Source organism: Carassius auratus, unplaced genomic scaffold, assembly GCF_003368295.1.
Source record: "Carassius auratus strain Wakin unplaced genomic scaffold, ASM336829v1 scaf_tig00024100, whole genome shotgun sequence".
In the NCBI taxonomy this organism is placed as follows: domain Eukaryota; kingdom Metazoa; phylum Chordata; class Actinopteri; order Cypriniformes; family Cyprinidae; genus Carassius; species Carassius auratus.
The window spans coordinates 5,751-18,898 of NW_020525317.1; the positions used below are offsets into that span (position 1 = coordinate 5,751).

A 13,148-nucleotide genomic window follows, 5' to 3' on the forward strand; every position below is an offset into this window, starting at 1 on the left:
ATGCACATCACGGCTGGACGTGATTTTTAACAGGTACAATGTGTTCACATCTGTCACGTTAGCGACAGTTTGCAAATGAAAGTCAATGGCTTGTAAAGAAGCATGAACGTCATGTCCTCCTGCAGGATCTGGATTGAATGTAGAGATGCTTCTGGCTAGCTTGTGAAGTTCTCTGTGAGCAGTGCAGGGTTTGGTGACATGCGTTCTCTGGAAGGGTTCTCTTCCCTCCGTTGTTGACAGATGTTCTTGCAAGCTGGCTGGTGATTTCCTTAGAAGGGAGATTACACCCCCTTTTCCAGCTCTGGGTTCTTGGCTGAAAGGGTTGGAGTGGCGGCCCGGGAGAAATTTTGTGGTGTGCGTTTCTCCGATCCAGCCACTCTGTAATCTGTGAAATTGTCTCAGTTCTGTGTGAGCAGTGTAAAGTTCATCTTGGAGCTTGTCTCTCTGCAGAGTAAGCTTGTTGAATTTAGCTTGGGCCGCTTGCAAGTGTGTTTTGCAGGCCCAGGTTTTATAGACTCTTTCTTTCAATTCAGTCTCTGCTCTTTTTAGGAGAGCGTCACCTTGCTGGAGTTTTTTGGTGAGGTCTTTCCTGGCTTCTCTCTCCAGCTGTTCTCTTTGATCTGTGTCGAGGCGAAGATCTTGCAGGGCATTGTGAAGTCTTTCAACTCCTGTCCGTAGCTCTGGATCTGTGTCGTCCTCTTTCTCGCGCTGGTTCTGGGTCTCGAGGAGGAGCTGATCAAGATGACTCTGGGTTGGGGCCTGGTCCTTCCAGGCCTCCTCCGCGATGTTGCTCCGTTCACTGAGCCGTGCCTGGGTGACGAGAATGTGAACTAGGCTTCCGAAGATCCTGGCGAGTTCTCTGTAGTAGTCGCTTTGGTTTGGATCGCGTGCCATCAGTTCATCTAGCTCGGTGTCTAGTTGCTCTGGGTGCTGCAGGTTAATGGCATCCTTGGGCAGGAAGGGGGTCGTCACTGCTTTCAACCATGTCGAGAGGTGGCCCCCGTGGACTGCTGGACTGGATGCCTGGAACATCCTGATTCTCTGTCGGTGAGAGAAGCACAGCACACACACACAAAAAGACCAATGCAAGTTCGTTCTACGTTTAACGAGCTATATTCATACGGGCTGTGCCGTTTATGAGAATTTTGGGGCTGACTGATGCAAACAGTCAGACAGTTAAGTAGCCAATTAACTTGGGTCAACGAAGGACCTGAAATGGAGATTTGACAGGCAGTAGCCTAGCGGGTCGTGTGATGACACCGGCTGCTGGTGGTCGCTCTACTATTTAACTTCGTTGGTGGCTCCCAGGTTACTGTCTCTATGTGAAATGAAAGAAACAAATCACAACAGAACAGGTGGTAGAAAAAGATCAAAGTGAAACACAACACTTGAAATGAGATGAAAACAATAGAAACACAACGTGTTAGTGAGAATAAGGAGGCCTAAGCCTACTGCTAGGTTTTAAGATAGGGCCAACAGGTGAGTGGGCTATCTGGGTAGGAAACCTAGAAATATGGTGTGGCTTAAAGAAGCAAAAGGGTCAGAACACTTAAAATATATCCGGGGGAATATCTAATATTCTGTGGCTTATAATAAGTGGATAGGTTTTATCACTTTTGGTTCACCTGGTTGAATTGAAGTCATTCAGGTGGGAACCAGTGGCTTGGTCAACCTCCCCGGTGCTCCCCAAACACTGAACCGCAGTGTCCCCGGTCCTGTGTTACTCTGGCGTGTCGCAGGACAGCACGGCTTGTGACTTTTAGCACAACCTTTGGAGTGCCAAAATTGCTGATGTCTCTTGAGACAAGAGGGACCGAGTTTCACTCGCAGCCAGTATCGGTAACACCGATCGGGCAGCCTTGCTCACTGGAAACCTGAGATGACTGTCCAATCACCAAGGGAGTTCTACAATTAAATACACAAAGGATGAACAAAGGAAACTTAAAGTTAATTAAGGTTTGGTTTGTTTAACATCAATTGAGTAACTATATGTAGAGAGGAAAGGTAACAGCTTTACCTAATCATGATAAAACAAAACAAAGGAATTTATGATAATAATGGTAATTATCAAAATAACCTAAGTCAAAAGAGAGAAGCAAAATAATAAACATCAAATAAAAAAACAGTAATGAAACAAGGGAGAAGGAGTAGCTGGTTTTCACCACAAGGTGGGGGTAAGTACTGCTTCTCTGTCTTTAACCTGCTGAGCAGAAAACTTAATTCAAATTAGAAATTCAAAACTGGTTTAAATCAAAATTTAAAATAAGCATGTAAGAATTAAAAGGAAAATCGGAATAATATCCTATAATAACCATTGATAGCTTGTAAGTTATCATTAATGATCATGAAATTAATCAAACAGGGTGAGATTAATCAAAAGGGGTAAAAGTAGACATGCAGTTTCAAACAGAAAGGAAAAGACAGAGGTCTGTTAGTCGATTTAACAGGAGACTGCCACTAGATGGCTTACCTTCTAAGTAGGTCAATCAGTGGTTGACCTGAAACATCTAGATTTCCACTATTAACAATTACATTTTAATTCAAATCATGTTTGAAACAAACTCAAAGTAAATGTAAACAGTCAAAGGCAGGGAACATTCTTTTGTTTCCCTGTAATAATATTCGCACGAGCAAAGCTGTAAATGCAAATATTTATCGAGAATTTAGACATCCAATTCAAATATACATCACAGGGGATTATAAATTAGCAATCAGAGTGCATTATCTGAAATGGCCACAGGTGGGCAGCTTTGCACTCATGTAAACTGGAATCAGAAAGCAGGGCGTACCCTGAAATTTCTAACCCACACGTTCCCTCTAGTGTTTAGATAGAGGAATTACAATTTCAATATGACTTAGAATTTATCTGATCGTTTGTCAGGCTGATTTTCTGCATCAAAAATCACAAGTAACAAACAGAAAGTTTTAATTTCTGAGGTGCTATATTAACATAGGTTGAAGAAGGATCCGTTCACTTCCAAAACACAATTGTAATAAAAACAGGAATTTTCCAACTGTTGACTCCAATAAACATTTATCAAAATAGCACTTATGATTTAAATGTTTTAGGTTTAAAAATCGGGTAGCTAAGCCAATTTTAGACCAGGAGTTTTTATCGTTTTATTTTTGAATATTATTGTGGTTTACCACGAATTCAATAACGATATCTAATAAGCAAGGCCTTTTTAACTGAATCAGAGGAACATCGCTCAGGTTCAGATTTACATGTTGCAACTATTAAAAGATTTCTTTATCTTTTAATTATTCATATTAAAATGTTTTCACTGTAAAAAGATTTTGGTCTTTCTTAACAGGATACTTTTAACATTATACTGCAGATTACTTTCATTAAAATTAACAGTGACTATACTGTTAAGTTTCTATAAATACCTAGGTGCTTACTGACCAGCTTTTTGCCTCAGTCAGTTAGGAGTGAGTTCGCGTCTTGCGACTTATCTCACAAGTAACGTTACATAATTTCATAGCGCACGTGCAGAAATTATTAAAAACCATATACACAGATTGATTGCTCACAAAACAAAGTTTGAAATGCCCGCATTCTCCACCAAAATGTAACAACATTGAGTTTTACATAGTAATTAACTCAAATGATATATAGGGAATTTGAATAATTAATCAAGAATTTGATTAATATATATCTCAGATGACAGTTACATTTAATTTTATTGATTATGAAAAATAGCTCAATTGCCAATACCAATACTAAATCACAGGGCACTGTAATTTACTCATTAATATGTCAATATTACATTCTTCATATCAATTATTGTGATATCTCTTACTGTAAATTATTGCAGATCAAAACCGTGGTATGTCCAGCACACCACTATAGACCTATCAATTTTCAATAAAGTTATCACGCCTTATAATTCAAGGAAAAGTATTCTCTGGCCATGAAAATATTATCCTATCCTTATGATAAATTTAGTTTCTAAATTTAGAGCTTGTAGCTAAAGACCAAAACATTTCAGTGACTCGTAATGTGAGTGGGGTGGAGTCCAAAGCCAATCATTTTATATATGAGTTTTAATAATTCAACTAGTAATACATCAAACTACAAATCACACAGAGTAAAATATGCGTACGAAAATACAGACAATAAGCTTTATACAATACATAACGAATCCAAATAAAAGAGAGAGAAAGAGAGAGAGAGAGAGAGAGAGAGAGAGAAAATAGAATGGAATCACATAAGGAGCTCAGGTATGAAAATCATAGTCAGTAACTTTTAGAAGCCAACAACAAATCAGATCATAACAACACTTTAAAGCAGCATTTAAATCTCCATAGAGAAAGTGATACTTGCAAAAGGTGTCCCATGTGAGTGTGGCGTGAGATCGGCGTCGAGCTTGTGAACTTTGCGCGTTGAAACAGCCATGTGCCATGAAACGGAGGCCATGTGACGCGCGTGCACGCTGCGCTTGGCGTGAGCGTGGAGCACGTGGTCCTTTGTTCTGTCCTCGCGCGGTATTTGAAAGGTTCAACAAACATTGTTCCAGAATTCGTCTTCCTTGCGTGGGAGAGGCGAATAGTTTAATAAACTTAGTAAAGAAAAGAAAAGAAAGCGAACGAAACGAAAGCTTCCAAAGGAGCCATTAAAATGGCTTTTCCTCTCAGCCCCTGTGCTGAGGGGGTTCGCGCTGGGAGCGCGGCCTATGGCCGCGCGGAAAAAACGTTGGAGAGCAGCGTATCCGAGAACGGGGAAGAGGAAGAAGAGCAAAAAGAGGAGGGTGGACCTTGTTTGGTCAATTCTTATAGCTTAAAATAGTTCACGCCCATTTTCGAGGGAGCATCCAATGAATGTCCGCGATCTGAAGCGGAGGGAAAGTTCCTTTGTCTCGGTTGAGACAAACCCCTGATGATTTAGGGCCTGTCCGATTTCATCAGGAATATTAAAGCAAGTTCATTATTCCAGATTAAATACATTTTTCATTACTTTGCTCTAGATAAATGGGTCTGTCAAAGCATGACGATTAGAACAAGACTAAACATAATAGGTATATGTGATCAAAACATGAAGTTACATTAAATATGTGTAATTCTACATCTGAAAGATTTGCTTAACACATGATAACACTGCAGATGTTGGGAAACATCTAAATGTACCAAAAGGGAATACGTAATACATTTATACAGCATAAAAACTAACAGGTAACAAATTCATTCCATAGAATGCATTGGGGAGAAGATTTGGCTTCTCTCCTCTCCAGTGTGGTCGTAAACTTTACGACCTGCAAAAGTGGGGGTTGCAGAGACATGGCTCTCTTTGAGGAAGTTAAAGTGAGGAAAGACATTTCCTAAAGTATAAGCTTGCAACTTATACTCTTCACATAACAAGGATTAACCATTTTATGCAATCCATAAACATAATTAAAATACATATTAATAATAAAATGAAAGTAAGGAACTTATACGAAAAGTTCCTTTGTCTCCAGTGTTGGAAGAATTTGGGTTGGGGGTTTTCGTTTCTTCTTTGAAGCTCGCATGGGCATCGTAAATAGTTTAAGTCCAGCCAGGCTGGCATTTAGTACCAACAGTCTGAATTTATAAAACAGAATTTAACCCATGAATCGCTGACCTGCATATCTGTTACAAATACTAACAGTGCACTTTGGTAACATAGTTTGGAATATATATATATATATATATATATATATATATATATATATATATATATATATATATATATATATATATATATTTTTTTTTTTTTTTTTATATAAAGGATACCAGTGTGTATCTAATTACCACCGCTTTTTGGACTTAATCACTATCTCAGAGCAGTACACAAAAACAAGGGTTTAGTTAGTAATGTGTAATGTTTGATAGCCTTTCTTAGAAGTTTAAAAGTGACTGTACTGTTCAGTGTCAGAGTTCCTGTGGGGACCTAGTTTTAAACTGGAAGTAGGGTAATGGCTTCCGGGGAGACACCATGAGTGCATTGTGAAACGTAGGACAGCAGTAAGAGAGATGGTTTATGATCAGAATAAAAGGACATGTGAGCCTTGTTATCCACAAACACAGAGCCCATATTGTTCTTTCCAGTAAGTGTAATGGGAAAGTTTGTGTACGTGTGTGTGTGTGAGAGTCTGTCTGTACTCACAGATATTTGCTGTGCCCTTGGGGATGGGGAGATAGGATCCTGCACTCCAAGCTCTTGCCTGATAATTCCTCTTACAGCGGCCACAGTCAGGCCCCGTAGTGTTGTGCTCACACTCGCAAGTCAGTCTCTCTTTGTCATAGATGCAGCTGTTGGCATGAAGGTTGCACTTGCACCTGTCATGTTGAAAAAAAAAAAAAAGGAATAAGAAATAAAACATATACCCTTGTGTATTTTCAATCGTGGAGTTCAATTACACCCATGAGGGAGAAAAAATTGAACCAACACTTAGAGACCAGAGTGACCTTGTAAATCATTTGCATTTCAAGTAAACATGCATGCATGTGGAGGTATTCTGAAGCTTCCAGAGAGTGACTTCAAAGCCTTGCACATGGATTCTGCAAAATCCACATCATTTATTTTTGTTGTTTCTTTCCTCTCGAAAGATAGGTTATTTATAATTATCCTACTGGAAAATAAATAATTACATACTCGTCACACATTCAATGAGAGAAAGAAAACAGTAAAATAATATAATATAAAAAAATGAAGTGCTGTATATTTGCCATATATGCTGCAGACTTTGATCATTTACAGAATCTTTGCTATATATTCTATTTAATATTAATAAATCCTGAAGCACTTGTGAATGTCTTTAATCCTTTAAGAGGCAGTGTAAATGTTTTTGTTAGGAATGGGCATTCCAAGCAAAAGTCATATTTGAAAATCACTGGGTATTATTTGATTATTATTTGAAAATTGCACCCCTCCATATATGCACGCACAAACACCCATAAAAAGAGAGAGAGAGGGAGAGAGATGGTATTCACGCTTTCAATCTGTATGATGAACTGTTAATTTAGAAGATGATATGGCTACCTTAACTCAAGCCAGATAATGATTGTAATGTGCTGAAACATATTAATATAATAAACATAACCGAATGATGGCACTTATTAACATAACATTCCATCGATTAGAATGAGATCATGAAAGATCATCAACTGATCATAAGGCACTTTTAAAAATTGGAACCCCTATAGATGTGAGATTGGAGCGAAATATACGTTACTTCAATATATTCTTTACTTTCACTTTCAAGATTCATGATCACACGTACGTACAGAGCAGCACTCTGCAGTACTTACCAAACAGTTGACAAGATTAGATGTTTGTCTGTGCTGCTCGGGATCTGCAACAGACTTGTCCCAAGTTACTGTAACCATTATATGCTACACCAGTCATTTTTATACTACAGAAAGTCTAAGCATGAGGCAATGTGTTATTCTGTTGCATTTGACAACTTTTAGGTGCGTTATTGGTAGTGCCACCCTCTGCTTACATTTCACCACTGCATCAGCACGGAAAACATGGCGAGATTTTTTAAGACAATAATCGCACAGCCTATTCAATATTCTATAATTAAATCAACTAATCAAATATTCAAAAATCGTGATCCTTAGTATTTGGTCATAAATTAAGCATGGCCACTAGGGATGAACCCCATGCAAGCATTTGCCTCACACACTATGCAGGGAGGTTTGCTCCTCTGTTTCCTCTCTAAGCACAGAAATTGATTTTGTATGCAGGAAGGCAAAAGATGGATATTTCTGTGGCAGATATGCTGTACTGATGTAAAGAAATGTGATGCAGTTATGTGAAACTGTTCTGCAGCTAGAATTTGGTAGCTTAACTTGTTTATATGTGTGTCTATTTTTCATTTCACCTGTGATTCTTGCTCCTAATTTAAAAATAAATTGACTTTCACTTGCACAAATATTTTTTTACTCATTTACTGAATAACACAATTGTCTTTAACTTCATCGATATCTGTGTTGTAGCAGAAAAGAGTCAAACCAGACAAATCAAAGAGTCTATCAGAGCTGTGTGCATTGAAACGAGAGCCGAACTCCTCAGGAAGTCATAAATCAGTTCTAGTGCCACAAGAACCAAGCAAGATAACCAACCAACCAACTTGTTCACACAACAGCTTTCAACATTAACACCAATAGAACAATTATTAACAATTTTAATTCGAAGAAGAGATTGTCAAATGTATTGTTCGTGATTGAAATGCAACGCTGGACATCACATGTAAACCCAGGAGATCATGTTAAATACTTGCACTGACTTCCCCCATCAGGCAGAACCAGACTGAAATTCCTAAGGGGGAAGGGCTTTAAACCTTTGTCTTCACAGAAAAGTCCCTTTGCCAGAGAATGGCAAAGAAACTGCTTGTTGTACATTATATATGGACCAGAATGAACTCAAAAGGACTTATAAATGAATCGTTCCATTGCTTAACTCCATATTCATTTATGTGTAACCCACACATTTGACTATCATGTATAATCACTTATTGTGTATGTCTTTTGATAACTATAGGATACATAATCATGTCTAGTATTGATATAATCTAATTTTCTTGCTTGATGTTGTCCTGACAATCATTTATTTGTAAAATATATCATAATCATGTTATAGGAATCATGTCCAAAATTAGACCCTGTGAGGCAAGAACCACATGCTTGGTAAGATAAACAAATGATTTATGATACCCAAGACCATATCTGATTGGTCAAGGCAACATTTGAGGGGTGGCCCACAAGGAAGTTTAAATACTTTGGACACGAGGTAATTTCGCTTTTTAGTCTGCTTTTAGTTCCAGCCTTGCTCGTGCTATCAGTCATGCTATTAGTCATGCCTGCTCTTAGCTTTTAGCTTGTAGCTTTGCTACCTAGCTTTAGCTTGTAGCATCTAGCCATGCGGTTAGTCATCATTGTTCTTTGAGCGCGGTTCCAGCGTGCCTGCCTGCTGCTACTATGCCACAATGAGAAGGAACACAACCTAGTCTCGTCAAACTTTATTTCTTTTCTTTTCCGTTTGAGAGTTTCGTGTTCTGAGTTAAGTTTCGTAACGTCGACCTCGTCTGCGCGTTTGAACTCCAACCAGCCACACAACTCCAGCTTCAGCCAACGCCCAAGCACGGGCTCCCCAAGACGTCACTTCAGCCAACTGAACTTCCAGCCAATCAGCGACACCGGGATACCCCTTTCAACTGGAGTCCCTTTCACAGCAAATGAAGGCAACGTATTCCCAGATATTTGTTGTGCTGGTGAATCTAATATAATTTTAACCCCATTGAGGAACTCAATGCGAGCGCTAATTACGTGATTGATGGTTGTTCATGTCTATGCAATTTAACGTATTGCTGTAAACTTGGAATTCCATATTTCCATTCTCTTAAACTCATCTTTCTCTAACTTTCGACCTTCCTGCAACTTGCGTGAATGTGTGTGTGCGTGCGTTCATGTGTTAGATTAGTTTATATGTCTTAGATTTATCTAATAAAGCCTTATTCATATTGAAAAGAGAAGTATCTTGTGTTTTGTGCTTACAAGTTAATGTCTTAAACTGCCGATCTTGTTACTGTGCTAATTAATAGTGTTTTCACTATAGTTTGGATATTAGTATCCAGCGCAGATTTGATGTTAAACGGCGTCTCCGTGACCAGCCGTGAAACAGTGATTCTGTTCAAATTCCCTTTAAAATCTTAAATGATTCCCTTTGAGCTAAATTGACCTGTTTCCCGTTACAGTGTCATCGATAGCTGTGTCAATGTAATTATTTTTGTGATTAGGTGTGACTTCAATTAATCAATTTTTGTGGAGTAATAGAATACAAAAACAATAAAAATGGAAATAGAAAACAGAATTTATACATGAATGATGAAAATGAATACTTGGCCCAATTGCCTCTAATGTAAATGTATTACTATAAATAATTTACATTATTACTATAGCTGAAATAATACCTCGTGGTCACAATGCTGTCCATAGATATTAAGTCAGGAAAAAAGAACAGAATTCCTTTAAAGTTGCACTGCATCATTCTAACAGATTAAAGTAACACTTAAAAAAAAAATCTAAGCTGATCAGTCGCTAGTCTTTGATCTAACTTTTTTCCAGACTGAGGCTCCTCATGGATTACAGGCATAACCAGACTCTTGATGTCTGCCGTCTCTCTTTCTCACGCAGGTGTACGTTCTGCCCTGTGTGGGCACAGAGGAGCATTATTAAAACCATTAAAACTGGGGTGTCCGAAGAGTTGCGCGTGCAGGGGCTGATAAATGTGATGCACCGAATCACGTTTGGAAGTGACAAATGACTGCTCAGTCCCCACAAGTATACATGGGCAGAATAAATGAGTGGGCATTATTCTCCAGACACCCTGATTTGCATCTCATTATCTATATATATATATATATATATATATATATATATATATATATATATATATATATATATATTTTTTTTTTTTTTTTTTTTTTTTTTTTTTAACAGAAGGGCATATCAAATCTAGAAAAGATTCTAAGACATTCTCTTTTAAACTGGCACCTGTCAGCCAAGCAAAGATCTATGAAATGTCAGCAAGCTTGCACACATAAAATCTCCCACCATATAATGACATATGATGCAAACTAGTCACTGATATTATATTGGGTCATTAAACTGCAGATAGTGAGTAATAGACTTCTGAGACATATTAAAAAAACACAAGAGTAAAAAACCATAACACAGGGTTTTTTACAGTGACATACAACAATTCAAGCAATGGCTCTCCAGCCTGAACTAACAAGGTTGGACCAGAGACTGAACAAAACAAAGCCATCGAGCTGCAAGGAGTAGAAGGCATGCATGGCATTCTGATGAGGCCTCTTTGTTATGTTCAGGTGGAGGTCTCAGATCCCACGCTGCACTCCTTGTAGCTTGACCTTCATATCCTCTTATCACCAGTAACATTTTAATCACAGTGTTGATACGAGGCAGAGCTGTGCTGCTGATGTAATGAAGGGGACACAGCAAGGACCACCCGGGTCTCTTTGCCGTCGGCATGGTAGCAACGCTAACAGAAACGAAACATTCTCGTTCCAGTCTGGTCACCAGGGGACATGAGGTGCAATAGCTGCCTCAAGAAATGTTTTTAAAAAAGTTATATATATATATATTCAAAATAGTGCCTTGTTGAGTATAACTGTTTTAGCAGCTCCTGTGGCAGTTAAAACTTCCTCAACTGGTGAAGGAAGTACAACCTTTGTTGGGCCTTTTTAAAAACAATGGAGTCAATGTGATTGTCCCACTTCAGGTCCTGAGAGATGGTGGTTCCCAGGAATCCGAATTACTCCACTGCAGCCACAGTGCTGTATATGACGGTGAGTGTGTGTGTGTGTGTGGGGGGGGGGGGGGTGATGGGTGCAGGGACGTTTCTACTGAAATCCACTATCATCTCCACTGTTTTGAGCGTGTTATTAAGACTGCACCAGACAACCAGCTGCTCAATCTCTTGTCTGTAGGCAGACCCATCACCGTTAGGTTGACAGAGGGGTCTTTAGAGGTGCAGTTGTTGGTGTATAGGGAGAAGAGCAATGGGGAGACAACACATCCCTGAGGGTCACCAGTGTTGGTGGAGCAGCTGTTTGACATGAATTTCTCCAGTCTCACTAGCTGTTGCCTATCTGTCAGAAAGCTGGTGATCCACTGGCATATAGAGTTTGGAACAGAGAGCTGGGTTAGTTTGTTCTGGAGGGATGTTGGGATGATGGTGTTGAAAGCCGAACTAAAGTCCACAGACAGGATCCTCACATAAGTCCCTGTTTTGTCCAGACGTTGCAGGATGAAGTGCAGTCCCATGTTGTACTGCATCATCCATGGACCTGTTTGCTTGGTAAGCAAATTGCAGGAGGATTGCAGGAGGTGTTAACGGTTGTGTAGAGAGATGGTCAGAATGGGTGTGGGGGGTTTCAAATCTACAATAAAACTCATTCAGGTCATCAGCAAGTTCTTGATTCACCTGAGTGGAGGGGGATGGTGTCTTGTAGTTTGTGATGGCTCTCAGACCTTTCCACACTGAAGTTGAGTCACTGGAAGTGAACTGATCTTCCAACTTAGCATAGGTCCTTTTAGCCACACTAATCTCTTTATTCAGTGTGTTCCTGGCCTGATTGTAAAAGACTCTGTCCCAACTTCTGTAGGAATCCTTTTTGGCCTGAAGAAGATGTCTGAGTTTTGTTGTAAACCATGGTTTATCAATGTTGAATATTAAATAAGTCATGGTAGGATTGCATTTATCCTCACAATAACTAATATATATATATATATATATATGTATGTATGTTGCTGATTGTCCATGAAATTATTTTCTTTACAATAATGGCTGTCAAGCTCAAAAATGGACACTTTACTATATTACAAGTCTTCTGAAGTTAGTTCAACCAAAGTTGTGTTATTTACTGAAAATCTTGCCCTCCATCAAGACCCTCCTGTGTATATTCATTGAAACCTCAAGTTGTGTGAAGGAATTGTTCACTCAATATATATATATATATATATATATATATATATATATATATATATATATATATATATATATATATATATATATATATATATATATTGTAGTGCTACAGTGTTACAGAATAAAATACATACATGTTTGGAACAACATGATGCTAGTATCTTTCTCTGCTTGTTTTGTGAACTATTCCTTGGAAAATGTGGAAATCATTGTGAAGAATTAAATGTTTAATTCTAGAAAATAGGTTGTGTGGTCAAACAGATGGCTAACATGCTACAGACTAGAATAATGACATTTTTGTTCAGTCACCTTTGAGTCTATCAATGTTGAATATTAAATAAGTCATGGTAGGATTGCATTTATCCTCACAATAACTAATATATATATATATATATATATATATATATATATATATATATATATATATATATATATATATATATATATATATATATGTATGTATGTTGCTGATTGTCCATGAAATTATTTTCTTTACAATAATGGCTGTCAAGCTCAAAAATGGACACTTTACTATATTACAAGTCTTCTGAAGTTAGTTCAACCAAAGTTGTGTTATTTACTGAAAATCTTGCCCTCCATCAAGACCCTTAAATTTCATTTTCTCCTGTGTATATTCATTGAAACCTCAAGTTGTGTGAAGGAATTGTTCACT

The 13,148-nt window shown here is 38.2% G+C and overlaps 1 protein-coding gene across 1 annotated transcript in view; it reads right to left on the minus strand.

Annotated features, from left to right (window-relative positions):
* Window positions 1–5,900: 5,900 nt before the first annotated feature.
* The window catches only part of LOC113078054 (netrin-G1-like), a 41,852-nt gene continuing 34,604 nt past the window's right edge, over window positions 5,901–13,148 (minus strand). Inside the window, exon 2 of the mRNA XM_026250329.1 lies at window positions 5,901–6,297. Coding sequence (XP_026106114.1) covers window positions 6,030–6,297 — 268 coding nt within the window. The 3' untranslated portion in view covers window positions 5,901–6,029. The remainder of the gene's footprint in view (window positions 6,298–13,148) is intronic.